This window comes from Chaetodon trifascialis, chromosome 13 (genome assembly GCF_039877785.1).
Source record: "Chaetodon trifascialis isolate fChaTrf1 chromosome 13, fChaTrf1.hap1, whole genome shotgun sequence".
Lineage (NCBI taxonomy): Eukaryota > Metazoa > Chordata > Actinopteri > Chaetodontiformes > Chaetodontidae > Chaetodon > Chaetodon trifascialis.
The window spans coordinates 2,568,266-2,596,051 of NC_092068.1; the positions used below are offsets into that span (position 1 = coordinate 2,568,266).

General features: G+C 43.2%; 1 protein-coding gene across 1 annotated transcript in view; it reads right to left on the minus strand.

Moving 5' to 3' along the window:
* Positions 1-2,562: 2,562 nt before the first annotated feature.
* slc2a15a (solute carrier family 2 member 15a) overlaps positions 2,563-27,786 on the minus strand; it is a 42,222-nt gene continuing 16,998 nt past the window's right edge. Inside the window, exons 8-12 of the mRNA XM_070977861.1 lie at positions 16,655-16,765; positions 12,521-12,622; positions 12,334-12,409; positions 5,684-5,811; positions 2,563-3,164 (exon numbers count right to left, since the gene is read on the minus strand). Coding sequence (XP_070833962.1) covers positions 2,910-3,164; positions 5,684-5,811; positions 12,334-12,409; positions 12,521-12,622; positions 16,655-16,765 — 672 coding nt within the window. The 3' untranslated portion in view covers positions 2,563-2,909. The remainder of the gene's footprint in view (positions 3,165-5,683; positions 5,812-12,333; positions 12,410-12,520; positions 12,623-16,654; positions 16,766-27,786) is intronic.

Genomic DNA, 27,786 nt, shown 5'->3' on the forward strand with positions numbered 1-27,786 from the left:
AAAGCATTTTGAAAGGTTAATTTCAGTTGCACATGCATACTACACACCTCCAATTATTTCCCACAAGCTGCTTAGTCCACAAGCTCTATACCCTGACATGTATTTATTGTTTAAATGCTGACATGTGAGACACTCATATATACAACTTAAGCACTGCTAGCATTCGAACAATGGATACAGGTATGTGGTGGCCTCCAGCTAGTGGTGCCCATTATATTACTAACACAACAAAAAGGGACCGACCTTTTTTTTTTTTAATCAAACTGCCATAATAGACACCCCAACCCCCACCCACAATAATACCAACCAACTATTAAAGGTTTGGTGATGAAAAGCTGCTGCTCAAAACCCTGAATTTCATGGTGTTTTTTACAAATTGGATTTTACTTTTGTAGTTCTCACCATGTGTCTGGCTACTATTATTACCACCAAACAGTGTACTGTAAACATCCATTACAGTTTACTGAGTTTACTGAGTGACAAAAGCAGTGGTAGCAGTTGCTAAAGCTAGGCATCCCCATTCTTAATCCTGCCTACAAAGATGTGTGATCCAATGGTTTCTTTGCCCGTTTGATCATATTGTTGTAATGTTTTTGCATTCAGAGGTTTCAGCAATGACTTTGGTGAGTGCAATGTTATTATGGCTGATCAAAACAATGACCAACACTCTAAAAATATAAAAGCCATGTTGCAAGAAACCATAGATTTCATTTAAAATATTTTCCTTCACATGGAAGGCTTGTTTAAAGCATAATCCTGTTTCAGTACAACTTAGGTCTTATTTCTGCAGTTCATCCATCATTCCTAACAATTATGAAAGCATTGTACTCACCAAAGAAATTGCTGAGATGTACAGTATAAACATGGTGCATTGATACAATTAAGTTTCAGTTCATTTTTAATATCAAAACTACTTCAGTTGAATTTCAAAATGAAAGCTAGAGCACCCTAAATGTTGCTAATAAGTACAGTAGGCAAAGCAGGAGGGGGGTAGGTAAACTACGATAGCATAGCATATGAAAATAAAGGAAAATTTCCAATCCCCACCCCTGGCCACCCCACCACCCTTACCACTGTCCACATATTCCTCATCTGCTTGCTTTAAAATATCACAGCAACAAGGATTGGGTTAACTAGTTCCTATATTAAGTGACTACAGTTAGGTGGTCAGAATCAGATACCAGGTTGAAAGTGAAATGCTGCCAACATCCCTGCATTATATAAATGAAAAGACAAAATGACATACAAATTCACCATTTGGTTTATTTATGTATTACTGTGAAGGATATGTACACATCACTTACATATTATGCCTCAGTTATGAGACAGTTGGTAGGAGAGGGTGATAATGAAAATGGATGTCAGGGATAGTATAAATAACGTCACTGGTGGAGCATGTTTCTGTGCCTCTTGGGCACACTTATGCTTGGCAGATTTGTTACTTTCCCTCCGTAAGAGACACTAACGTAAGTATGGGTACGCCTTCTCCCATTTTGTGAGATATTTACACACATTTCTGGCCTTTGTTGCAGGTATTCCATTCCTCTCAAATTCATTCATATTCTTCTTCTGCTTCTTGCTTTATTGGTGAGTGCCATTTGACTGATTGACTTAGATGTTACAGCTGGTAGCTGTGCTACCGTAGAGCCTGGCAGTTATGCCTCCTGTCAATGTGACAGCCAACCATTTTTTGTTTGTTTATGTAACAGAGTTGGAAAAATGTAATTTGTTCAATTCATTCATTTTTGGGTTTTTTGTGGGGATTTTATTTATTATGTATTTATTTTGGTGTATAATTGTGAATTTTATCTTAATGTTATTTTATTTCATTACTATTTTTATTTGCGTTTGGCTCTTACCTCTTTCTGTACCTCCTGGGCTTCCATACCACAGCACGACAACCCCTCACAGTGCGCTGATACACTGATGAGGGTAAGTTGTGTTGTTAAACGCTGCTGTGATTTATAACTTTTTTGGTAAGAAACACGATCTATTAAGATTGCTGCTGGCGCTAATTAATTATATATAAGTAGTAATAAGGCTACGAGGCTGTTTTGTGTTATTTATAATAGGTTATATACACTTTTATTGATGCTTTGTTTTCATGCCTGTAGTGCGGTAACAGGCTAGGTGGCTAGTGCAGGAAAGCTAACGTGTTGCTGCCCGTCTTTATGCTTTTATTTTGCCTGCTTAGGAGAGCAGTGTGGGAGAGAGAGCCAGACTCAGAAGACATGAATGTCTGTTTATTGTCTTTTGCAGAAAATAAATGGAGGAAAACTACACCTGAGTCATCATTTCCACTTCAGTTGACACACTCCCCCCCGTGCCCCCGGTACATTTAGACAGGTTAATATGGAAGATTTATGGGAAAATATTGAAATGGCAGGACAGTGGGAGAGAGGGGTAAAACATAGGAGAATCAAGTGAAAAATAATGGGAGCATTGGCAGGTCTGTATGATAGATTTTCTCTCCAAATAAGTTTGTCTAACCCTTTGTACTGTTTTTTTTTGTTTTGTTTTGTTTTTTGTTTTTTTCAAACCTGTCTGGTGGTCTGACTGCTAATGTCACTGTGGTCCCAGATCTCAGCTATTACCTTGTTGAATACAATATTATCAATATTGATGAGAAAAATGACCAAACCTCTGAAAATCAGACCCAACTTTAAATGAACTGGAATTTTCCTTTGATGGCTCAAATTGACTGAAACTTTAAATCAATAAGTACAAATACCAGAACTGTATTGTATATTCAGCAATGTTTTGAACCTATGTGTGATCCAAGTGCAAAGTCTAGCTTCACTTTGTCCAGGTGAGGTGGTGTTTGGTTAATGTGCACACATCAAAACAGTAGAATGAAGCAGAGGAAGTAATAAATGGTTTTGTAGTCCCAGCAAGGACCTGAATCTCAGTTAAGGTACAGAAGAAGAGCTGTCGAATTCTAGTGAGGCATGTTCAACGCCACCATAGCCATTCATCTTCTTCAGCTTCAGCTGGTCTCCGAGGATCAAGCCCTGGGTCTCCAGGACTGCCTCCTTCTTTGAGAATAGCCGGCTTATCTCCATGAAGGTCTTGTTTTTGGTCTCTGGGATCACAACATGGACATAGATGGCCACAGACAGACAAATGGTGGCAAAAACCAAGTAGCAGTAAGACCCTGCTGACATCTGATGGTTGGATGTGGTAGATGGATGGAGGATCATTGGAGGGATGGAGACATAAGCAAAGAAAAATGAGATTGAGACTGAGGGTCTGAGAATTGACTAACACCATATCTGTTCTTTAGAACTCACATCAGACTGCAAATAGTCATGACACAAGTGATCAGTGCATTTCAAAGAGGAAAGAGTTATTTTTGATAAAAGCAGAAGGTACTCAAAACAGAGCCTGAAGCTGAAGGAAAGGGTTAAAAATTCATGCTGTCATAGGTTAATAGAGAGCAGACATTATGCAGTAGAAGGCCAGAAACAATTTACATTCAAGTTGTAATCATGACTGGGAAGTAGACTTTTCTGAAAGCTCATCTGATTTAGAAAGACACGATACATAAGTGCCTGATGATCAAGTATATAGCACATATCCCATCACCTCAACTCTATTGTTCAAGGTGACATGTAAGCTTGAAAGTACAAATCTTTCCCATTCATCCCACATGATGTGAACATTGTAACCAGGCATGCTCAAATTGATCATCCACTAATTTGAGTTGACCTATACTCATTTCAAATGGTTTTTGAATTCTGAAAAAAATACTGAACTCAAACAGCCTACATCTAGTTTCTACTGTAAATGAGCTAGAATGATCTTTCAGAAGCACAGAACCAACTACTAAATGACAGGGAGCGAAAAGTCCATTTCACCATTGAAGCTTTGAATAAAGCAGTTGATTACTTATTTCAGAAACTGAAATCACATCTGCCCCAAGCAACTGTGACACAATGGAATATATGGCCACATTATGTGGTTTAATTATGTATAGTCTGTATAGTTTTGTGAATAAAAGAGCCTATAATTCTAGGTAAATTTATTTTGGGTTCTGACCTTTGCCACAAGAGGGCATCGCTCCAAAGTGAGACCTGTCACATGTTACCAGTTGCCTGTTTCACCAGGAACGGGGGGCTTCAAAGACAAAAGCATGGCTGTACCATGGGTTAATAAGTATCTCACACTGTGTCCACCCTCTACATGGAACACATAGAGGGCAGAGCCCTGAAAACTTCTTTAGGAGAACAGTAACGAGCCACTAGTTTAGATCTGTAGACAACACATGGATCAAAATCAAAACCCAGGAATCGAAAGCCTTCAGAAGAGAACACATAAACTCAGTGGACAGTAACATCAAGTTCATACAAGAGGACAATGAGAGGAGGAGGCTTGGCCTTTTTTAAAAGTGTTGTACACATTGAAGAGGACAAGAGCCTCCACATTGGAGCACACAGGAACACACACGCACACACACACACACACACACACACACACACACACACACACACACACACACACACACACACACACACACACACACACAGACCAGACCAGTATCGATGGGGGCAGTGTAGAGTCAAAATGAGCAAAATGAGTCAAACTAAAAACCGACGAAGAAGAGAACCGGCTCTACGTCAAAAAAAAGATTTGTCTAATCTTTTTTTCCTATTTCTCAGTACTGTCATTATAATAACCTCCTCTACTGACGCCATTACTGATGCCGGTATATGCTGACAGAATTGTTGAAAAGGCATCGGCTGCCATGACAACGGCTCTGTAATTTATGACTTGAGATTGCCCCCTAGAGGACACACTGACAAAACACTGAAAACGGACGGAGGTATGAAGGCCCCCTACGGAGGCAACGTGTGGGACAGATGGACGGATTTCGTCCGGATCCGGAGAGTATAAATGGGCCTTTAGGGACACTTTCTCAAGGACAACAGCACACATTTTGGATAGGGAGGATCGATGGTTTGAAAGAAGAATGAAAGTGTCTACTTGTGTAAAAAGAACAACTTATAACTTAGAACATCACTTATCCCCCACTCACAACACCATCCTTTCATTTCTTCCCTGGAGATTCAGCTATTCACATTTGGCCTCATGTGACAAATCCAACAACTCTAATGACTGCCGTTACAACAGCCTGGTGCACTATAAACCAGGTGATATCAATGACCTTGACAACAACCCTGCAGAGGATAAATACCTTGGACTCCTCTCCAGTTAGTTAGGAGAAGAAAACCCTCTATTCTCCAGTGCAGAGAAGAAACATAACATGTTAAATGTTCTGCGTTTGTTTCAGCTGCTCTCTGATTACTGTTGACTACTTTCTGATGCTAAATTTGCTGATCAGAACTGATCAAACAGATGTGATACCACATATCTGATATCAGCCAAGACAACCAATATGAAGAGGAAGCCTAGTGTTTCAGAAATATGCCATATGACTGTATTATCCATGGTTGAATCTGTGTTGGGTGTCATATGCCAAGTGTGTGAGATGCTAGCTTGCAGGATGACATCATGACATCAAAAAAAGGTGAAGGCTACACAGTCCTAATTATGATACAGTCATTTATTTCAACTTCAAGTATCCTGTTTCCTGCAGTGGAAATAGGCTCTTAGTGCCAAATTAGTGCTGGGGGCCTCTGATAGTACACAAGGAGCAAGGGGGGGCAGAGCATATAGTTTTCACCTGTAAGAAGGGAAAGACGAAGCCCACAGTGAAGTTGGACAACCAGTTGAGTGATCCTCCTACGATGTAGGCTGCCGGGCGGTGGGACTGTTTAAACAGCTCTGCTGTGATCAGGAAGGGAACCCCCGCTGGAACAGGATGAAAGCAAAAGATATCACTATAAATCACAAAAATGTTGTGCTGAGTTCACTGAAAGGAGCAAGCTAGAGATTCAGTATTGCACTCTAAGTTTAAGTCTAAGAACAGTCAAAATCTGTTCTTCAGGGGCTGGGATATCCTGACTTTTAGGGCTCTATTTTCGATTCCGAAAATAGCCCCTCCCTCCTTCCGAGTTGCGCCGCTGGGTGGGACTGAGATGAGAAGGGGGAGTAGATGCGCTGGCAGTGCAGTGCACGAAAATACTAAAGTCTGTGCCACCACGCCCCATCGGCGAAGCGGACCTGACTTTGCACCACACCTGCACCGCGCCGGCAGCTGAATCGAAAATAGAGCCCTTAGTGTTTCTTCATGCCCACATCTTCCTGCCTCCCATATGTAATCTGTAATAAATTTGTAGTCTCCAGTCACAGAGACAATCCTGATGACATGGTGGTTTGCCTCCAGAATAACAGAAAACTATCTGACTGGTTTCATATGCTGATTCTTCATGAGTATGAAGTATGATTGATCTTGATGTGTTAAGTCAATGGGCTCTAATTTCGACTCCGCCGGCAAAGTCAGGTCCGCTGCGCTGATGGGGCGTGGCGGCGCAGACTGTGGTATTTTCGTGAGCTGCGCGCATCTCCTCCTCCTTCTCATCTCAGTCCCACCCAGCGGCGCAACTTGGAAAGAGGGAGGGGAGAAGGCGTGGAGTGGGTTTGACACAGCTGAGTCAAATTTTCACCAATCACAGCAGCTCCTCGCCTCACCTTTAAGAACGCCGCTGGCGAGGCGCATGGCAAGATTTCGAGAATGACTGAGCCCGCGCAGGAAAGTGTCCCACGCCCAAACTTCTCCCAGGAGGAGACTGACGTCACTCATGCCTCATGACATGCGTTTTGTTTGTTTTATATTCTGTTCTATCTTTTGTGTGTGTGTGTGTGTGTGTGTGTGTGTGTGTGTGTGTGTGTGTGTATATATATATATATAAATTCTCAATATAAATATTTTGTTTTTATATTTGCTTTTTATATATATAGTTCTCTCTCTTTTCTAATTTTATTCTAATTCTATTGTTGTAAGGAGCACTGCAACAAAAACTATTTCCCCTTGGGGATAAAAGGATTTGTGATTCTGATTCTGATATCTAAATATGAGGTACTTAGATGGTAAATCCTCATCCTCCGCAAAGCAATGACGCGCCGACGGCGGAGTCGAAAATAGAGCCCAATGTGTGTGTGATTGCCCCTTTACAGAAGGTTTTTCAGAGCTGAAACTAGATATATAGATAATTAAATAATGAAATGCTTAATTGAATTAATAGGTTTTTTAATGATTATATATACATACACACACACACACACACACACACACACACACACACACACACACACACAGTATATATAGATATGTATTCACATAAATCCATTTAAAATCTTTATTTATTTATACTTTCATTCATCCATTGAATAATTTACAGCAGCTAAATAACAAAATCTTCAGTCAGGGACTCTGTCCTGTGATTGGTGGTTCAGTTTGAATCTTTTGGCGTATTTTAAGATGGCAGCATTTGGTTCAGATTGTAATTAAGTCTTGCTAGCTACTGTACAGCGGTAGATATATTGGCTGTAGCTGAACAGAGGGAGACAATTTCCAATTCCTGTTCGTTTATAGATGAGATTGAGGCCTTCACTGAACAACTTGGAAGGATATTGGCCCTGACACAGAAATGAATGAAGCTGTATTCATGATCCTGTTCCAGAGATAGTACAGCCACTGAGGCTGCAGGATGATGGAGGGCTGCAACAGCACTGCTGGTTGAATTGACCGTCCTTTTGATTTACGGCTGACACAACTGTACATGCTGTACAGTCTGCTGTATAGTCTGAAAATCAAAAGCTGGTTCAAATTTCCAGGCATACGATTAACAGGCCAATGGAGCAGATTGGCATCAAGTTTAGGTTACGCTGAATAACCATTTAATGGTAGCTTAGTGTTACATTTCACAGCTGGGGACCAGCAAGACAACCATGTCACTGGCAGCTGATGTGCAACACCAGCTGTGAAAAAGGGCAAGCAAATTTTACTTTTTTCCAAACATCTAATGGGTTGAAAAATGTATGACATTAACACCTTACTGTCTCCACAAGCTGGAGCGAATATACTATCATGTGAAAATAGACAACCGAAAGCATCCATTGGAACCAACAGTATTATGCCACCAGTATTATGTCGGGAAGCGGGGCTAAATAACACTACATACTCAGGCAAAAGTTTGGTAAGGGAAAATCAGAATCTTGTTCTGGTGTTAAAATTTGCATAGACTATTGTGGTCTTGGAATTCAACTGGCATTTGAACATAGAGCATATTTATTATTGTCATCATTTCTGTTGGTGCATATAAGAAATTATTGCCCTCTAAGCTGATCTAATTTCAATGGTCTTCGTGGTTTTTAATTCTAATTACAATTAAAATTTATCATTTGGCAGACGCTTTTATCCAAAGTGACCTACATATGAGATTTTCATACATCACAAGCAAGGTTCCAGATGGGAAAGAACGAATAATTGCCCTAATGCAACTTTCTGGTCTGACTGAACATAGGTGCTATGAGGCAGTGCTACGAAGTAATACATAGAGTGCATACAGTGAAGAATGAATGGAGTTTGGTATCTCGTTCCACCACTGGGGAACCACAGAATAAAAGAGTCTACTAGAGACTTAGGGCCTTTTTGAGCTGGCAACACCAGGCGGCGTTCCTGGGCAGAGCATAGTGTTTTGTGATTGTTTCTATTAGTTCATCTAAGAAATAAGTCTTCAAGCTGACAGTGGGAATGACTGTCCAACTCATCACAAATGTCAAAATACAGATGAGAAATTAATATTAATTTCTCATCTGTATTTTGTTTTGTTTTAAATTTGTTTATACAAGTATCTTTTTACATTTGAAAACAGATTCTTTCCTGTGAACTACAGATTTCCAATCATATCATCACGGCCATTGACTGTGAACTAGAAAGGCTTAATACTTATACCAAATAAAATGAAACCTAATTTTGGAGTGTTATTTTAACCTCCCAACAAATTAGCAGGACATGGTCGGGATCATTCAAATCATTTTGACAGCACTAATAAATAAGTAAATCCAGCTTGCCCTGTATGACAGCTGAAGACAGGTTATCTTTGTGGCCCCCAACAGTGATATGTAACGCTAATTCCTAACTTATCTGATGCCATGCTGCTCTATTTGCCTCTTAAGGGTGTGCTCAGATACTCCAAACAAACAAACAAACAAACAAACAAACAAACAAATAAATAAAATCATACGTATACAAATACATATGAATAAATTGATAAATTAATATATGAATATATATTTTAATAAATGAATAAATAAATACACCATTACATTTAACATTTAAATATTTAATGTAGAATTTAATTTATGATTTATTTATTTATGATGAGAATTAAAATTACACAATTATACATAAATGTAGAATTATTTATTTGTTGTTGTAAGCATTTTGTTATATATTTATTTAGTATTAAATTCTATTATCCATCCATCCATTATCTATGCCGCCTATCCCTTTCGGGGTTGCGGGGGGCTGGAGCCTATCCCAGCTACAATGGGTGAGAGGCGGGGTACACCCTGAACCGGTCGCCAGCCGATTGCAGGGCCACATGTAAGGACAGACAAACATTCACACTCACACTCACACCTACGGACAATTTAGAGTCATCAATTAACCTAATGAGCATGTTTTTGGTCTGTGGGAGGAAGCCGGAGTACCCGGAGAGAACCCACGCATGCACGGGAAGAACATGCAAACTTCACACAGAAAGGCCCCGCCTGACCCGGGGATCGAACTGGCAACCTTCTTGCTGTGAGGCACCCGCACTACCTGCTGTGCCACCGTGCAACCCAATTCTATTATCATTTATGCATTTTTTAAGCATTCATTATTTATGTATTTTTTTTAAATACACACAGTAAGCAATCAAAAACTGTTTATATTTGTTTTTAATTTGTTGTTTAAATTTGTATGTATATATCAATATAATATATAATATATAATTATACTGTGTAAGTATAATAATTCCACAACAATAGAGCTGGTGTCTGCTGTCACATCATATGGAATTTGATACTAATTGTGGAAGTAATTAAGTACTATCCAATGTCACTTGGTATTTATCAAAAATGGTAGTTTTTTTTGCAACATTTTGCCACATTTGAGGCAATTTCCTTGAGCCATGTGAAGGTAGAGGAAATGTTTTTCATTCTTTGCAGTTTTGTTTTATTTTTTTTACTAGATAGAAAGTTAAAGGGAATTCTAGTCTAACAAGATATGTCTGGGCAGGCATGCATTTTCTTTATATTATTCATGTTCATTCATCATCTTTCACACCAATAAGGCTTATAAAAGGCTAATTAGAGATAAGCAGAATCAGGCCATTGGGTGAGAGCCAGGCCAGCATGTGGACAGGAGAGCCATATATCAAAGAATACGTGTTACTATTTTATTATTACCATCTATCAAAACTGCATTTTTTTTAATCTCTCTTACAAGGGGGTGTTGGTGGGGGATAGAACACGGGTTTATCACAACATGTATAACTGCTAAGAGAAAAATAAATAGGCATCTTTATCACTCAATGTAAGATTCAGTGGAAAACAACTAAACTAAAATATAGGGGAACATTTTTTTTTTTTTTTTTTTTTTTTACATTTACAGTATGTGATTCCCATAGATATTAAAAATTTAAGTTAGATTGATTAACAGATTGGACAGACTATATGTAAATATTAATCTCAATAGCTTGAGATACTCAAGGAGTTACAATTTATACATTTTGAGTCATTCTTAAAATCAGAAACCCCTTAAGAATTTTTAAGGTATGGCCTGCAGAGGGAGCCATTTAATAACACAAAGCAAGAACCTCTGCAGGCTAATCAAGTCAGTGGTACTGTGTATCAACTGGAAAATGGAGGGAACTAACAGGAAAATGCAGGGTTAAGTAAGCTTGATTTGAAAATTCTGTTGTACTTAAAATATAAAATAATCCCTTCTTAGTTGCAAACATAGATTTGGAGATAACTGTCTGTCTGACACTTCTGCCTCCACCTTATTCTTTTTCATAATTCTACAACACAGGATCATACAATGAAATGCAAGTTGTAGTCACTTTATACTATTCAAAAAGCAAATGACAAATTATTATGATGAAGGAAGGAGGAAAGGAGCTGCTCTGTAGTCTAGTGGTACGGCAGTGAATACTTCTGTATCCCTTGTCAGACAGAAGTAGTTTGAACAGGTGGTGGGAAATGTCTTTTAGGATATTTTGGGTTCTGTGCAGGCATCTTACCTCACCAAGGTCACTGATGCTTGGTGGGTAGCAGTGATCACTCACACTGCATATCCCATGCTAATTTGTGATGTTTTCAGTCAAGATGCTTTCTATTTTCTCCCTTTTAGAAGTAAACAAGAACTTGGGCAGCCTTTTGCCCTCTTAAATTTCTGAGCTTCCTTTGTTAGGGTGGGGATGCGTGATGTCCATGACAGGTTCTCTGAGATGCTGATTCCCAGGAGCCTAAAATTGTTCACTCACTCCACTGATTTAGACACAGGTTTATATCTTTGCCTCCTTTTCTCTAAAACCAACAGTCAGCCCTTTGGTTTTGTTGACACTGAACAGTAGGTTGTTATCTTTGTACCACTCTGCAAGATTGTTGATTTCCTCCCAATATAAATTCTCATCATTCTGGCTTAAAATGGTGGTGTAATCCGCAAAGTTCACAACAGAGTTCTTTCATGCTATAAAGTAACCAGATGTAGAATATATCCCTTGCATCATGATCCTGTTGCCGTTCATCTGAGCTATAACTCAATATTACTTCACATAGGTTAGCCACATTATAATTCTGAGAGTGTTTTCCTTGAATGGGGACACTGTTAGTATCATGCCTCATGTTTGTCTGACAGCAGCCATCATGTCTGTAATCATCTCTGATGAGAAATTGCAAAATATTTCTTGCACAGATTCAGGATGGTGGATCACAGTGGCTGTGTCGTTTTCGGGGTACTAATGCATTCCCTGCTAAAACTTATTAAGCAGTGAACAATACTCAATGTGTTTCTGTTTGTAAGGTTTTCATTATGTGTTAAACCTATTTACAGTAACAGCATGTACACTTGCACTTCTTCTGACTCTGTCTAACTTTGTTGTTATCTGGAATGATGAGGTGTCTGTTTAGAGCTCCTCTGACACCGTATGATGTGGTGAGCAACCAGAGCAAAACTACATCCAATGGTCAGTTTAATGATGTCCTGTTTACAATATGAAAGGATATTATTAGTTTGTAACAATACAGGTGGTCCCACTGACAAATGTGTGCTGCACACCTTGAACTAGGTCATCATTATCAGAATGGGTGAATAAGAAATTATGCTTTTTTGTAATTAGGCTGAGCCAATCCTTAAACATACAGCATAGGGCAACTTGCCTGGACCAATACAGAAGCCAGCGATGATGCCAACCACACAGCAGACACTGATGTAGCGCATGAATGATAAGTGAGCCTGTAGGGAGAAGAAGCAGCACAACATGTATAACCCAGTCTGATCACATTCAGTTATTTTCTCTAATGGGAAACTTTACTGTATGCTATTCCAACACTGCTTCACACACACCTGTAATATTAGGGCGAATGTGATTCCAGCACTGCAGATGCCCATCATGGCAAAACCCCCAATCATGAGAGGCCTCCGGCCCAGCTTCTCTATGGTGAAACACTACAGGAGGAGACACAGAGCTCATATCAAACACTCTTAAATAAATACACACCACATGCATAAAACCACAGGACTTCTGTGCAGTATGTCTGACTATGTGCAGGTTGCCAGAAGCAGTTAGCATATACAATTTTTTGGTACACTATTACCAAATCTCCTTCCTTGAACTGACACCTTATCGTGGTGGAGGAGTTTGAGCACCCGAATGATCCTAGAGGCTATGTTGTCCGGGGCTTAATGCCCCTGGTAGGGTCTCCTAAGGCAAACAAGTTCTAGGTGACGGGTCAGACTAAGAGCGGTTCAAAAGCCTCTTATGACGAAAAAGAAATCAATGAAGCATACGTCGCCCGGATTGGCGTCACCGGGGCCACACCCTGGAGCCAGGCCAGGGGTTGGGGCTCTCAGGCGAGCGCCTCGTGGCCAGGTCTTTGCCCACGGGACCTGGCCGGGTACAGCCTGAAAGAGCGAAGTACCGCCTTCCCGTACACCCACCACCCACAGGAAGGATCAGAAGGGGCCAGTGCTATGCGATATGGGTGGCAGTCGTGGGCAGGGGCCCTGACAACCCAAACCCTGGACAACAACTCCGGCTATGGGGACATGGAATGTCACCTCGCTGGGGGGGAAAGAGCCTGAGCTAGTGCGAGAGGTCGAGCGGTACAGGCTAGAGATAGTTGGGCTCACCTCCACACATAGTCTGGGCTCTGGAACCCAACTCCTTGAGAGAGGCTGGACTCTCTTCTATTCTGGAGTTGCCAGTGGTGAGAGGCGGCGAGCTGGTGTGGGCTTGCTTATAGCCCCCAAGCTCAGCAACCATATGTTGGAGTTCTCCCCGCTGAGCGAGAGGGTCGCTTCCCTGCTCCTTCGTGTCGGGGATAGGTCTCTCACTGTTGTTTTGGCCTATGGGCCGAACAACAGTGAGAGTACCCGGCCTTCTTGGAGTCCCTGGGAGGGGTACTGAAAAGTGCTCCAACCAGGGACTCCATTGTTCTGCTGGGGGACTTCAATGCTCACGTGGGTAGCGACAGTGATACCTGGAGAGGTGTGATTGGGAGGAACGGCCTCCCTGATTTGAACCCGAGTGGTGTTCTGTTATTGGATTTCTGTGCTAGTGCTTCTGTGCACAGTTTGTCCATAAGGAACACCATGTTCAAGCATAAGGGTGTCCATCAGTGCACGTGGCACCAGGACATCCTAGGCCGGAGGTCAATGATCAACTTTGTAGTTGTATCATCTGACCTTCGACGGTATGTCTTGGACACTCAGGTAAAGAGAGGGGCTGAGCTGTCAACTGATCACCACTTGGTGGCGAGGTGGATTCGCTGGCAGGGGAAGAAGCGGGACAGACTTGGCATACCCAAACGTACTGTGAGGGTCTGTTGGGAACGTCTGGTGGAACCTGCTGTCAGGGAGGTTTTCAACTCCCACCTCTGGGAGAGCTTTGACCAGATTCTGGGGGAGGCTGGAGACATTGAGTCCGAATGGACCATGTTCTCGACTTCCATTGTTGATGCAGCTGTCCGTAGCTGTGGCTGTAAAGTCGGCGGTGCCTGTCGTGGCGGCAACCCCCGAACCCGGTGGTGGACACCGGAAGTAAGGGATGCCGTCAAGCTGAAGAAGGAGTCCTATTGGGCGTGGTTGGGCAGCTGACAGGCCAGGCCTGGCAGGCCAAGCGTGCGGCAGCTCGGGTGGTTGTAGAAGCAAAAACTCGGTTCTGGGAGGAGTTTGGGGAGGCCATGGAGGAGGACTACAGGTCGGCCTTGAGGAAATTCTAGCAAACCGTTCGGCGCCTCAGGAAGGGGAAGCAGCTTTCTGTCAACACTGTTTACAGTGGAGGTGGGGAGCTGTTGACCTCGACTGGGGATATTGTCTGGCGGTGGAAGGAATACTTTGAGGATCTCCTCAATCCCACTGTCATGTCTTCTGTAGAGGAAGCAGAGACTGGGGACTCGGAGGTCGGTTCATCCATCACCGGGGCTGAAGTCACTGAGATAGTTTGCAAGCTCCCCAGTGGCAAAGCACCGGGGGTGGATGAGATCCGCCCTGAGTACCTCAAGTCTCTGGATGTTGTAGAACTGTCTTGGTTGACACACCTCGGCAACATCGCGTGGCAGTCGTGTACGGTGCCTCTGGACTGGCAGACTGGGGTTTTGGTCCCTCTTTTTAAAAAGGGGGACCAGAGGGTGTGTTCCAACTATAGGGGGATCACACTCCTCAGCCTCCCTGGGAAAGTTCCAGGGTACTGGAGAGGAGAATCCAGCCAATAGTCGAACCTCGGATTCAGGAGGAACAATGCGGTTTCATCCTGGCCGTGGAACACTGGACCAACTCTATACCCTCCACAGGGTGCTTGAGGGTTCATGGGAGTTTGCCCAACCAGTCCACATGTGCTTTGTGGACTTGGAGAAGGCATTCGACCGTGTCCCTCGCGACATTCTGTGGGAGGTGCTCCGGGAGTATGGGGTTGGAGGCCCTCTGTTGAGGGCTGTACAGTCCCTGTACAACTGGAGCAGGAGCTTGGTCCGCATTGCCAGTAGTAAGTCGGACCTGTTCCCGGTGCATGTTGGACTCAGGCAGGGCTGCCCTTTGTCACCGGTTCTGTTCATCATTTTTATGCACAGAATTTCTAGGTGCAGCCAGGGGGCAGAGGGGGTTCGGTTCGGGAGCTGGCAGATTTCGTCTCTGCTTATCGCGGGTGATGCTGTTTTGTTGGCTCCCTTGAGCCAGGACCTTCAGCATGCGCTGGGGCAGTTCGCAGCCGAGTATGAAGAAGCTGGGATGAGAGTCAGCACCTCCAAGTCCGAGGCCATGGTTCTCGACCAGAAAAAGTTGGCTTGTTCCCTTCAGGTTGGAGGAGAGTTCCTGCCTCAAGTGGAGGAGTTTAAGTATCTTGGGATCCTGTTCACGAGTGAGGGAAGGATGGAGCGTGAGATTGACAGGCATGTTGGTGCAGCGGCTACAGTAATACGGTCGCTGTACCGGTCTGTCGTGGTGAAGAAGGAGCTGAGCCAAAAGGCAAAGCTCTCGATTTACTGGTCAATCTACGTTCCTACCCTCACCTATGGTCATGAACGAAAGAACGAGGTCCCGGATACAAGCAGTTGAAATGAGTTTTCTCCGCAGGGTGGCAGAGCGCTCCCTTAGAGATAGGGTGAAGAGCTCTGTCACCCGCGAGGAGCTCAGAGTAGAGTCGCTGCTCCTCCACATCGAGAGGAGTCAGCTGAGGTGGCTCGGGCATCTCTATCGGATGCCCCCTGGACGCCTCCCTTGGGAGGTGTTCCAGGCATGTCCCACCCGGAGGAGGCCCCAGGGAAGACCCAGGACACGTTAGAGTGACTATGTCACTCGGCTGGCCTGGGAACGCCTCGGGATCTCCCCGGAAGAGCTAGGGGAAGTGTCTGGGGAGAGGGAAGTTTGGGCGTCCCTGTTCAGACTGCTCCCCCCGCGACCCGGCCCCGGATGCCCCGGATGCGGGAGAAACTGGGATGGGATGGGACTATTACCAAATCTGGCAACCTCAACAAACACACAGAATGTGCGTAGAAACTATGTGCTATAAACTATGTTTACTTCAGACACTTTCAAGTACCCGTTGCCCAATACGTGTCCATATGGTTTTCCAGAGCCAGCTCCATGTGGTATGATATGATGTGATATGATGAGAAGATGAACCATAAGATGAGACAAAATCTACCTAATAAAACATTGTTGTTAGCCAGTTGGATTGATTCTGGGTTTTGTTTTTTGGTGGTCTACATAGCAATGTAAAAACTATGAATCAAAGGAACATTTAGAAAGTTAACTATTGTAATGTCTGTTATGATGAAATATTGAATATATACATAATTTTGAAATATATGCCACTGCTGATGATGCTTAAAAGACATGCAATAAATTAGTGGTATGGGTGATATAAGTAGCCAGAACCATGTGTAATAGTTATGAGTTATGAAAACTGCGCTGGTGCTGTAACACCATTAAAAAATACCACCAGCTACAGTATAACTGCACCTCTCTAATTGGTAAGTTTACCCCAATGAGTCCAGCGATGATCTCTATAATTCCTGTTCCTGCTGTGGTATACTGGATCTCTGGTGCTGGGACACCTGCATTTGCAAAGATGTCATTGGTGTAGAACCAGATCTGTGGTAGAAAAAATAAGGGCTTAAAGATCAGTGAAGTGAAATCCATTTTCGCAGTCTCGATGATCAGAGTTCAGAGATTAGTTTGACTGCCAAAATCTTGCTCGGTCTGCCATGTTATAATGTCATCGCATGTCATGTTGAGGACCACTGCCTCATTTTGCACCTACTGTGGCCTCTAGTTTTGTGAACCCAGTAGCATGGCACAGATTACAGTCAATGGTGACATGCCCAGTGCGTTTAGGCATGTCATCACAATTATCTTTATAATAACCATCTGAACTTAAATACCACTGTAGTGCCTCATATAAAGTAGAATTAAAACTGGTGTCCATTTTTTTCTTTTTTCAATTCAATTTATTTATTTAATTTCTGAATGTATTTCTAAAGTTATTCTAAATTCAGTTACATTTTACTGTTTTACTTTTTTTTACTAGCTGACAATCTTAGAACCAAATAGTTGCTGTTTAATAATGTGGCATAAACAGAGGTGTACGTAACTCTTTTAGTCAGGTACTGTGGTGAGTACCAGTAAATGATGTTTGGTCCTCACTCCATACTTAGTGTGGTCTTAGTGGTCTTAAATGCAAACTCCCTCACTTTCTCCGCGTCAGCTTCCTGCCTTATAGATGATGAAGATGCTCCTCCCAGTTCCTGGTTGAGCCTCAGATTAGCTGTCTCCATCCACAGGTACACCTCTGGCTGTGCGTCAAATGTCTCTGTTGTCATCTTTAACAGGTGAATGTGCATCAGGGCTGAGAGACATGTGTGTGACAGGCGAGATCTGGACTTGGTTTTTATTACGTTGAGATTTGAGAATCCCCTCTCACATGCTGCACTGCTCAAAGGCAGCATAAGAAAAAATTCAACCACAATGTTGATTTTGGAGTAACAATTTGGGTTGCTTGCATTTCCTTTTTGAAGGGGATCCTGCCAAGTGTTGTCCTGCTTTTTTTAGCACATCCATTCTCTCACAGTGGAGTCTGCCATGTTGCAAGGTTTCTGAAGAATGGTGCACATCATTTTGTTGCCAAAACGGTGGAGACTTTGCAATTCATTCACTCCTAGCTGCTTCAACGAAGCAAAATCCTCAGCATAGGAAGATACAGGATGCATGTTAGTTTTATGAAACACTCAAAGAAAATGCAGACCCAATTCAGTTGCTGACTGGTGTACAAAGGCACATTTTGAAACAAAGACCTGATGTTCCGCATTTTTGTCTTTCATGTGTAACTGCATACCAGTTATGTGCCCCGTTGGGCACATCTATAGTTTTCAAACCCAGTTTAGATGAAACCATGTCACCTCCGTATTACGAAAGTCTCGACAGTTGCATTCAAATGGAAACTGCGCTCATGCAGGGTGCTCCTCTTCCAGAGCCGTAATGGGAAACGATTGATTCAATCAACTGTTGGCTGTGCTGACTGGTTTGCCAAGGTGTTTGGTGGACCTGCAGTCACCATCTTCCCTGGTCTGCTGTCAAACCGCGTCATGTGGCCATGTAAAAAATCCTGGTTTTTGATTTTTCAAAGCTTGGTGGTTGTGGATTGGCAGCCCGTAATCATTCATCCATCCATCCATTTTCGGGGTGGGTGCTGGAGCCTATCCCAGCTGTCAACAGGCAAGAGGCGGGGTACACCCTGGACCGGTCACCAGTCGATCGTAGGGTACAACCACACAACCATTCACACTCACACCTAGGGGCAATTTTACAGTCACCAATTAACCTAATGAGCATGTTTTTGGTCTGTGGGAGGAAGCCGGAGTGCCTGGAGAACATGCAAACTTCACACAGAAAGTGAATCGAACCGGAACCCTTGTTGCTGTAAGGTATGCGCACTACCTGCTGCGCCACTGTGCAGCCCCACTCGTAATCATTCACAAATAAATGTTTTGTTTCTGGGGAACCTCTAGAAAATTTAACCCAAAATACCAGTTTGCCAGTTAAGAACTGCTCACATCAAAATAGAGCTCTACTTCAAGCTTAGGTGATTTTAATTAAATATTATTTTCATGATTAAATAAAATAGTGGACAAAATGTACATGTGAGCATTCAAGTTTTGTCCGTTAAGTTACATCAATATTATCCAATGGCATGCATTGCTGTTGGCGACACTGTGTCTTTTCTGATATTACCACTGGGGGAATAGATGTCAGATGTGTTCTGAATCACAAAAGTTTTAATGTTTAGCCACCATTCAAGGAAGTTGTGTTTCATGAACTCTTCTAATTATTTACGTTTCTAAATTATTTGGTCTGCCAGCATAGCTTTGTATGAATGGGTGTGGCACATTTACTAGAAATAGCATGACGATCACATATTATTATTGTTATTGTTTACTTGCTAACTTGACTAAGCATTGTACATCTAGAACTTATCATGACTCGCATATGGTGGTCTGTAGCACTATTATTATTATTATTATTATTATTATTATTATTAGTAGTAGTAGTAGTAGTAGTATTACTAGGAGTATGATTGTTAGTACCATTACTAGGATGATGAGCAGTATCATTATTAAATACTATTACCACCATCCATGGTATAAAACCAGATTATAGTACCCAGTCCAGAAGAACAACTCCAAGTACAAGGTTTGAATTGATAGGTCCACACAGCGACTGTTTCCAACTAACAATCCCAGGGCAGCCAGGGAACTGGGATAGGCAGACCACGACCCATGACCTCAGACACACAAGTATCAAATCACACCACCTGCAGACAGGAATGAAGAGACCAAGGTGAAGGTATAACTGGATCAGTAGGCCACTGAAAATAAAAAAGGAAATACACCCTAACAACTAACCCCAACCCTAACCGTGCCACTGATCCGATCATCCAGCCAAGATTAATAGCCAGGTGGAGGACAGCCTACCCTGCCCTATCCAAATGGGGGATGACCAAGAATGGACTGCAGTGGGAGTTGAACTCTACTCTCCCACATCAGGTATGGTAGCTCTACCAGATGAACTAAAGCTCCACCTCCACACCCTGTCAGACTCACCCCACTACTCTCGAACCATCGGCATCCACTTTAGTATTGGGAAGATTCCACAGAAAACTACCAACACCCAATTCAGGCATAGATCCCTGGTGATGAAACATATAAAAGGAGAAACAGCGAGTGACAACCAGAATATAAACATCCCAGTCCAGGGCACCAAGAGGCAAACCTGGCTCTCCCACATCACACTGCATGAAAAGTCACATTTCCGTCAATTTCCGTCACTGTAAATTGCCGTGGAAGTTCTCCCTCAGCCACTGTGACCATGAGGTGTTAAAATGCAAATGTAAATGCTGCAAAGCCATACAAATGCAAATTGGGATTTTGTGTGTGTGTGTGTGTTCTGTGCCTACAGAATACAAAGATTTTTTTTTTTTTCATGAGGATTTAAAAGTGTGTTTAAGTGTCCTGACTCTCAAAGGTCTTTAATTTTCCACTTAAATTGCTAAATCAAAATTGTGAAAATTAAAGCATCTACAGTTCTTGGACACTGGTCACAATTTTTCGCATTTTGCCACCACAACACCAGATGAACAATGCTTGTGTGATTAGCTTGCAAAATTCCAGCAGAGTAAGTCCATGATTCTTTAAGTAGGAATAAAAAGGGAATACACCAAAGGAACTTTTCTTTTTTTTATTTTCAATGATGTCACTTTAGAAAATCAATTTAGAAAATCAAAGTACCTAACAAAATCACAGCATGTTTTTCATTTACGCAACAAAAATGGTCTCGCGAGAAATTCCGAGAGCGCGACCTCGCATATGATTGGACGCCTCCTCTGACGCAATGACATCGGCAGAAAACGACCTCGGCGCGTCTGTGAACGCGAATTGAGCTTGGATTACAACAGTTACATTTCGGGTCCTGCTAAACTTTAACTCTGTTCATACAATGGCCGGACGTCGTCTTCAGTTCATCCCAGAAGGCGCTCCTCTGCGACGAGTGGACGGCCTGGCTGCGGAGCGACCATATCCAGAAAGTCCAAACAATTTAGAGAAGAAACTGCTGAGCGTCTTCAGTGGATTGTCTCGGCTGCTAACGCAGCTGATCGCGCAGCTGGCGAGGAGAATGGCCGTGAAAAAAGCTCTGGAGGAGCAGCCCCGACCGAACTGCAGCTGCGGAGACGAAGAGACGGGTGCGTAAGTTACGTAAGTAACGTTAGCATTTAGTACCACATTGTGCAGTTTTTAGGGCGCCAAACCTTTATTATTCTTATTGCACTACGTTCCGAACGTTTGGTAATCGTTCACGTTACATTTAACATTACAATGTATTTTGTATTTTAAAGGAAAAGGTGCGACGTCTGCACAATAGTGACGGAAACGACAGGTGATATGAACCTGAGCAGGGGTAAGTTAATAAAATACACAGGAAATATTCTGCAGAATATAAGTAAATGTAAACGTTGCATGACCTGTACTTTTTTGTGTTTTACAGACTAAACTGATGGCGACTTTAACTGGGAGTCCAGACATGGATGGTGTGGACAGCAGTCTTTTAAACCCTTTCTGTTGTTTCTTGTTGTTGTTTTTACTGAAGCCTGTCTTAATTATTTTAAACCAATATATATTTTCTTCCAGCGGCCTGTAAGACATATTATGAGATGGTGTGGAGGAGCTTCAGGTATGCCCAGCCAGCTCTTTCAGTTCAGGCAGCAACTGTGAAGATTTCAGTTCGCAGCAGACAGAGAAAGAAGCGGGTAAGAGTCCCATGAATGCCGCTTTATTTTCACAACAATGTAAAAATGGGCTGAATTTTATTTATTATCTGCATGTTCACAACATGCTCACATATGTTATCATGTGTTATTGTTTCTTAGCAGTACTAATATTATATTAATACCTGTATTTACAGCTGCTGGAAGCAAGAAGGAGTGTCCTAGCTCTCCAAACTCTGCCAGACACTGCAAGATCAGCTGGAGAGCGACCCAAAGTATGTGGCGACACACCGCAAGAGGCTTTGCATCGAGTCCCCTTCTAAGCAACAGGCGCCAACTCAGTATGACCCAGAGGCAGCAAAGAAGCATTTCCAAAGGCCTTAGACTCTTTTTTTCACGCACCATGGACCAGTGGCATGGCCCAACCCAGAGACTCTTCAGTGAACCCCTCTGCACATTTCCTTGCTTTTTTTCCCCAGTAGTCACTGAATTTCCTTGGTTGATCCTTGTTAATGTGTGTGTCACGATTTCATTAAAGACTTTTTTTTCAAAATGTTTCTGTCAACTGTGTTCTTTGTGTTCTACTGTGTGGTAGTGTAGAAGGTGGATTGCCAAATAAATCAATGAATCATCAATCAAATAAAATATATATGTCATTTATATTTTATATATACATAAATATAACAATATAATAACTATTTTTAATATATTAATTTACTATATAATATATGAATTTAATATGTATTTATTATTATTATTATTATTATTATTATTATTATTATTTGTGGCGCACAGATGACCAATAGCAGCAGAGTTGTCATCCAATCACATGATCACTCACTCATGTGATTGGAGTTGCTATCCAATCACATGATGGTTTCCTTTTAAAATGCCTGTGGAATCATCCAATGGTTGTTTGTGAAGTCAGCAGGCCAGCCTGAGTAGATCAACGTCGGTAGCATTCATGTGCTAATTAGAGCTATTGGCACCTTCGCGAAGGCGCGATTAACCACGCCCCCCGCCGACAGATGGTTCGTTTCCGACGATTTTTGGAGCCGGCGAAGTTCCCCGTAAACTTGCCGTAAATCGCCGAAAATCAACGAACTTCGCGGGGATTTACGGGTCGAAAATGTGGTTTTTCATGCAGTGTCAGGGACAACACCTCTACCAGATGAGCTAAAGCTCCACCTCAACACCCCCAACAGATGTGTCCTATCACCACCACAGGGCAACACGGTGGTGCAGCAGGTAGTGCGCCTCACAGCAAGAAGGTTGCCGGTTCAATCCCTGGGCGGGGCCTTTCTGTGCGAAGTTTGCATGTTTTTCCCGTGCATGCGTGGGTTCTCTCTGGGTACTCCGGCTTCCTCCCACAGACCAAAAACATGCTCATTAGGTGAATTGCCCCTAGGTGTGAGTGTGAATGGTTGTTTGTCTTGTGTGTTGCCCTGTGATCAACAGGTGACTGGTCCAGGGTGTACCCCACCTCTCGCTTGTTGACAGCTGGGATAGGCTCCAGCCCCCCCTGCAACCCTGAAAGGGATAGGCGGTATAGAAAATGGATGGATGGAAGACACCACAGGAAAATGTCTGCATATCAGAAGTACTGGTGAAAATTAACCAAAAAGAGTCAACGGCAAAACATGTCTGTGTGGGACCAGCTGGGCCTCAAGCCCAGCTCTCCTGACCAAAGGGGCAACGCTCAACCGGGTGAGCTATACAGTTGGTCCCAGCCAGGCTAACATCTTACATAATGACACTGGATAGTTCCCACTACACACCCCCTAGCGCACAAAATCAGAATAGACCACACGTTTTCCCTCCAAAATTCAAACATTTCCCTCCAAAATTCAAACAGCAAGCATCCAATCACAACACCCAACGGTTATCTTCCAGGCTTAGACCATTCGATCCCTTCCCTCTGAAGAAACAGTACAACTGCGAAACGTCAGGGATTGTTAGATAACTTCTGCTCTTTTGCACATAATCCTTTGTTCTGTTTCAATTTGATTTCATTGGACTTGGTCTTTAACCAAAAAAACTTTTTCTAGAAATAACCTTTAGATTTCGGTGGAGGGCTCTGCCAGCCCGAGAACAGGAAAGACTTTTTTTTCTTGAAAAAACTGTTTCTTGTGTGCGAGGACTTTCTTTGAGCCCCCTACAGGATTGGGAACACCACCACCACCGGACCACCTCCAGTCCAATGGACGACGGGAGCACTGGCCGGACTCCCCAACACCAGAACCATCCGACCAACCCAGGGCCAAAGGTAAGAGCACCTCCACCACTACACAAAATGTTCACTTCTCACACTAGGACTGTGCACAGGAGCAGACCCCAGAATGGTCCACCATTTTACAGCTACGCACAACCACACATAGCCACACAGCCACACATAGCTGCACACAGTCACACACAGCCACAGCCACTTATGACAGAAGAGACACACCAGACAGTCAGAAACCCACACACAACCCCATTAGCACCAAACCCACAGACGCTAACTCAAACACCAGATCTGGTAACAAGGCGTACCAGCAAACACTACTTCAAACTACTACAAGCGATTCATCATAAGCATATCATAGACAGAGCAGTCACCACAGGTTCATTCCCACCAGGGATGATGAGACAGGTTCACCGTTTGACTGAATTTATAAAACCATCCACACCCACGGAGCACACATGCAAAAAAGTAGAGTCAAATACCATGACATGGATGCAGACCAACATGAACATCCTTCAAGAGCATTACCAGTCCACCATAGCTTCTCTGACAACAACCCCGTGTAACCCATTAGCATTACAAATAGCCATAGGCTGGGCCAGGAAGCGCTATGGGCCGAGACTCAGACCGGAAACTATACACACAGCTGGACATGTCCTAAACATCAACGTGAAGATGTCTACAGTCGCCACTTAACCCCCATTGAATCCCTGGAAGAAAAGCCCTAAAACAAATCAACTACCCACCGTCCCAGAAATAGATGGCGACAGGCGCTTCTACCCGAACCCGAACCCAACCCCAACCCCAACCCCAACCTTAACATCAACCTAAACTCAAACCGACCCTAACCTGAGACCAAATCTTCACCCTAAACTTGAATGATTTCTGTGTGAACACATTTTTTCACTGTGATGATCACATCACATCAACAGTAAAATACACACACACACACACACACACACACACACACACACACACACACACACACACACAGAGCTGTGTTATGTCAGGAACTGCGCCAAGGCTTGCTGTTACATGTACTTAGGACAAAATACCTCAAGCATCTACCACATTATAGTCACCATTACTAACAACAACATCATCATCATCATCATCATCATCAAATATAATCACAGTCACATCAGTCTCTATTCTCACTGTCATCATGGCCATGAAAATCACCTTCATCCTCATCATAATCATTCAATTAGTAATATTATTATGATAAATGCTAACATCTTTTATCGTCATCTGTTTCTTCACTATTGCTGTTTTCCTTGCCACTATCATTAGCATCTCCTTCTTCTTCAGCATAATAATGATCACTAGCATCATCATCAAAATCATTAGCATCACCATCATCAACAGTTGTCATAGTCAAGTATAGTAGTCACCTTGACAGTAACTGTTATGCCTCAGTCTAGGGGAGCAGGGACGCAACATTAAAAAGTGGAAAAAACAAACTTTGTCTCCAAACCAACAAATGCTCTAAACCACAACTGGGTACAATATTAAATCACAATTTTATTGTTATTAACAAAAAGAGACCCGATGTACAGGCAAAAAGGGTCACAGCCAAAACAAAATAGTGCTAAATATATACAGTGTAACAACCTATAACCCAAAAACCCACCACCAAAAACCACACTACTAGAACTATCACAATATGCACAAGAGATCTGGGGACAAAGTTCTCAATCCAAAAACGCCAGAAACCCTACAGGCCACTGCTGTCAAGCCGAGTCCCCTGATGAATGAAAAATCCATGGTTTAAAACAGGCTGGATGTGGCAGCAGGGACCAATAGGATAGTGACACCACTTGCTGTATGGAGGAGGGCTGGACCAGCATAGCTGCTAAAAAAGAGAAGAGCACACACTCACACACAAAAACATGGACCAGACAGAGAGACACCACAGGACCACACAGGACAAACAAACAGTGCAGAAGTAATACAGCCAGGGCCGTAACCGCAACCACCTGTTAATTTAAATCAATTTCAGTAAACTGTCAAGTATTATCCTTTCCATTCTTTCCATTCTTGTGATGCTTTTTTCATCATTATCATCACCACCATGTCACACCGTGGTGAGGTATTGTCTCGGGTTTTTGTCTCGTCATTTCCTATTTTATTTTGAAAAGTAACTCTCCTCTTGTTTCAGGTCACTTGCCCTTCCTCATGTCTCCAGTCTGATTGTCTCCCCGATTACCTGATTGTTTCCACCTGGTTCCCTTGCCCTCATGTGTTCAAATAGTCTGCGTTTCCCTTTGTAGTCTGTATGCTACACAGAAAACAGACAGACAAAAAATAAATTTATGGTTTAAGAGTGGCTGAAATGAGGAGTCCAAGGACAGAAGCTGCTCTGTCGTCTGATGGTACAGTGGTGGATACTTTTGTATTGATTGCCATACAGCAGTAAGGTGACCTCATCTCAGTGATATTGATAATGCTGGGGAGATGGGTACCAGTGATGTTAGTTTTAATCAGCTGCTGTAGAGCCCTCCTGTCCTGAGCCGTGCACATCCCATGCCACTTTATAATGTTTCCAGTCAGAAAGCTTTCTACTGAAGAAATATGGTAATTTCTGACTTTTCTTAACCAGGATGGAGATGTGTGGTGTCCATGACAGGTTCTCTCTGATACTGAGAACTGCTCACCTGCTTCACCTCAGCTCCACGATGTTGAGAAGAGTGAGTTGCTTTTGCCTCTTTTTTCTAAAACCAACAATTAGCTCCTTGATTTTGTTAAGGCTGGGTACTAGGCTGCTCTCTGTTCACAATTCAGCAAGACTGTTGATTTCCTCCTGACATGAATTCTCGTTGTTGTTTGAAATATTGGAAGTGTCATCCGCAAACTTTACGACATTTTCCCTGTATGTTGGTGATTTCAGTCATAGGTGTACTGTGTGAATAGGAGGGGGCAAAGCACATAGCCTTGGGTGGCTTCTGTGTCCATCATGACAGTGAAGTGTGACTGCCCTGAATTTGCCATGAATCAGTTTCATGGTAGAGAATGTGCTGAATACAGAGGTGAAATCAACAGCATTCGGTGTTGTAATTTTCAAGGTGTGTGAAGACCAAGCGGAGGAAAACCTGAGGAGGACCTGTATCTGCGATCTAGTTCTTTCGGTCATGATCCAGCCCCCATGACCATAGGTGAGAGTCGGAACAAAGACTAGATCGAGAGCTTTGCCTTCTGGCTCAGCTCTCTTTTCGTCACAACGGTGCGGTAGAGCAAACGCAATACTGCCCCCGCTGCTCCGATTCTCCGACCAATCTCACATTCCATTGTCCCCTCAGTACCCCGAGGTACTTCACTTGGGGCAAGGACTCATTCTCTTCCTGGAGTAGGCAATCCATTGGTTTCCTGCTGAGAACCATGGCCTCAGATTTAGAGGTGCTGATCCTCATCCCAGCCACTTCACACTCGGCTGCAAACCGATCCAGTGAGTGCCGGAGGTCACAGACCGATGATGCCAAGAGGACCACATCATCTGCAAAAAGCAGTGATGAGACCCTCAGCACACCGAACTGCAGACCCTCCTCGCCCCGACTACGCCTTGATATCCTGTCCATGAATTTCACGAACATGATTGGTGACAAGGCACAGCCCTGATGGAGGCCAACCCCCACTGGAAACAAGTATGACTTACTGCAGAGTACCCGAATACAGCTCTTGCTGTGGGCAAATAAAGATTGGATGGCCCTGAGTAGTGACCCCCTCACCCCATATGCCCACAGCACCTCCAACAATATCTCCCGGGGGACCAGGTCACATGCCTTTTCTGAGTCCACAAAACACATGTAGACCGGATGGGCATACTCCCAGACCCCCTCCAGAATCATTGCGAGAGTAAAGAGCTGGTCCGTTGTTCCGCAGACAGGATGGAATCCGCATTGTTCCCCTTCAATCTGAGGTTCGACTATCAGCCTAACCCTCCTTTCCAACACCTTGGAGTGGTGTTGGAAAGGAGGGTGCTTGTCTCCCCTGTGGCAGAAGCTGCTGCCCGTCGGGCCTGTCGGTACCTTGCAACTGCCTCTGGAGTCCTCCGTGATAACATATCCCAGAAGGACTCCTTCTTCAGTTGGATGGCTTCCCTGACCACCAGTGTTCACGATGTTCGAGGGTTACTGC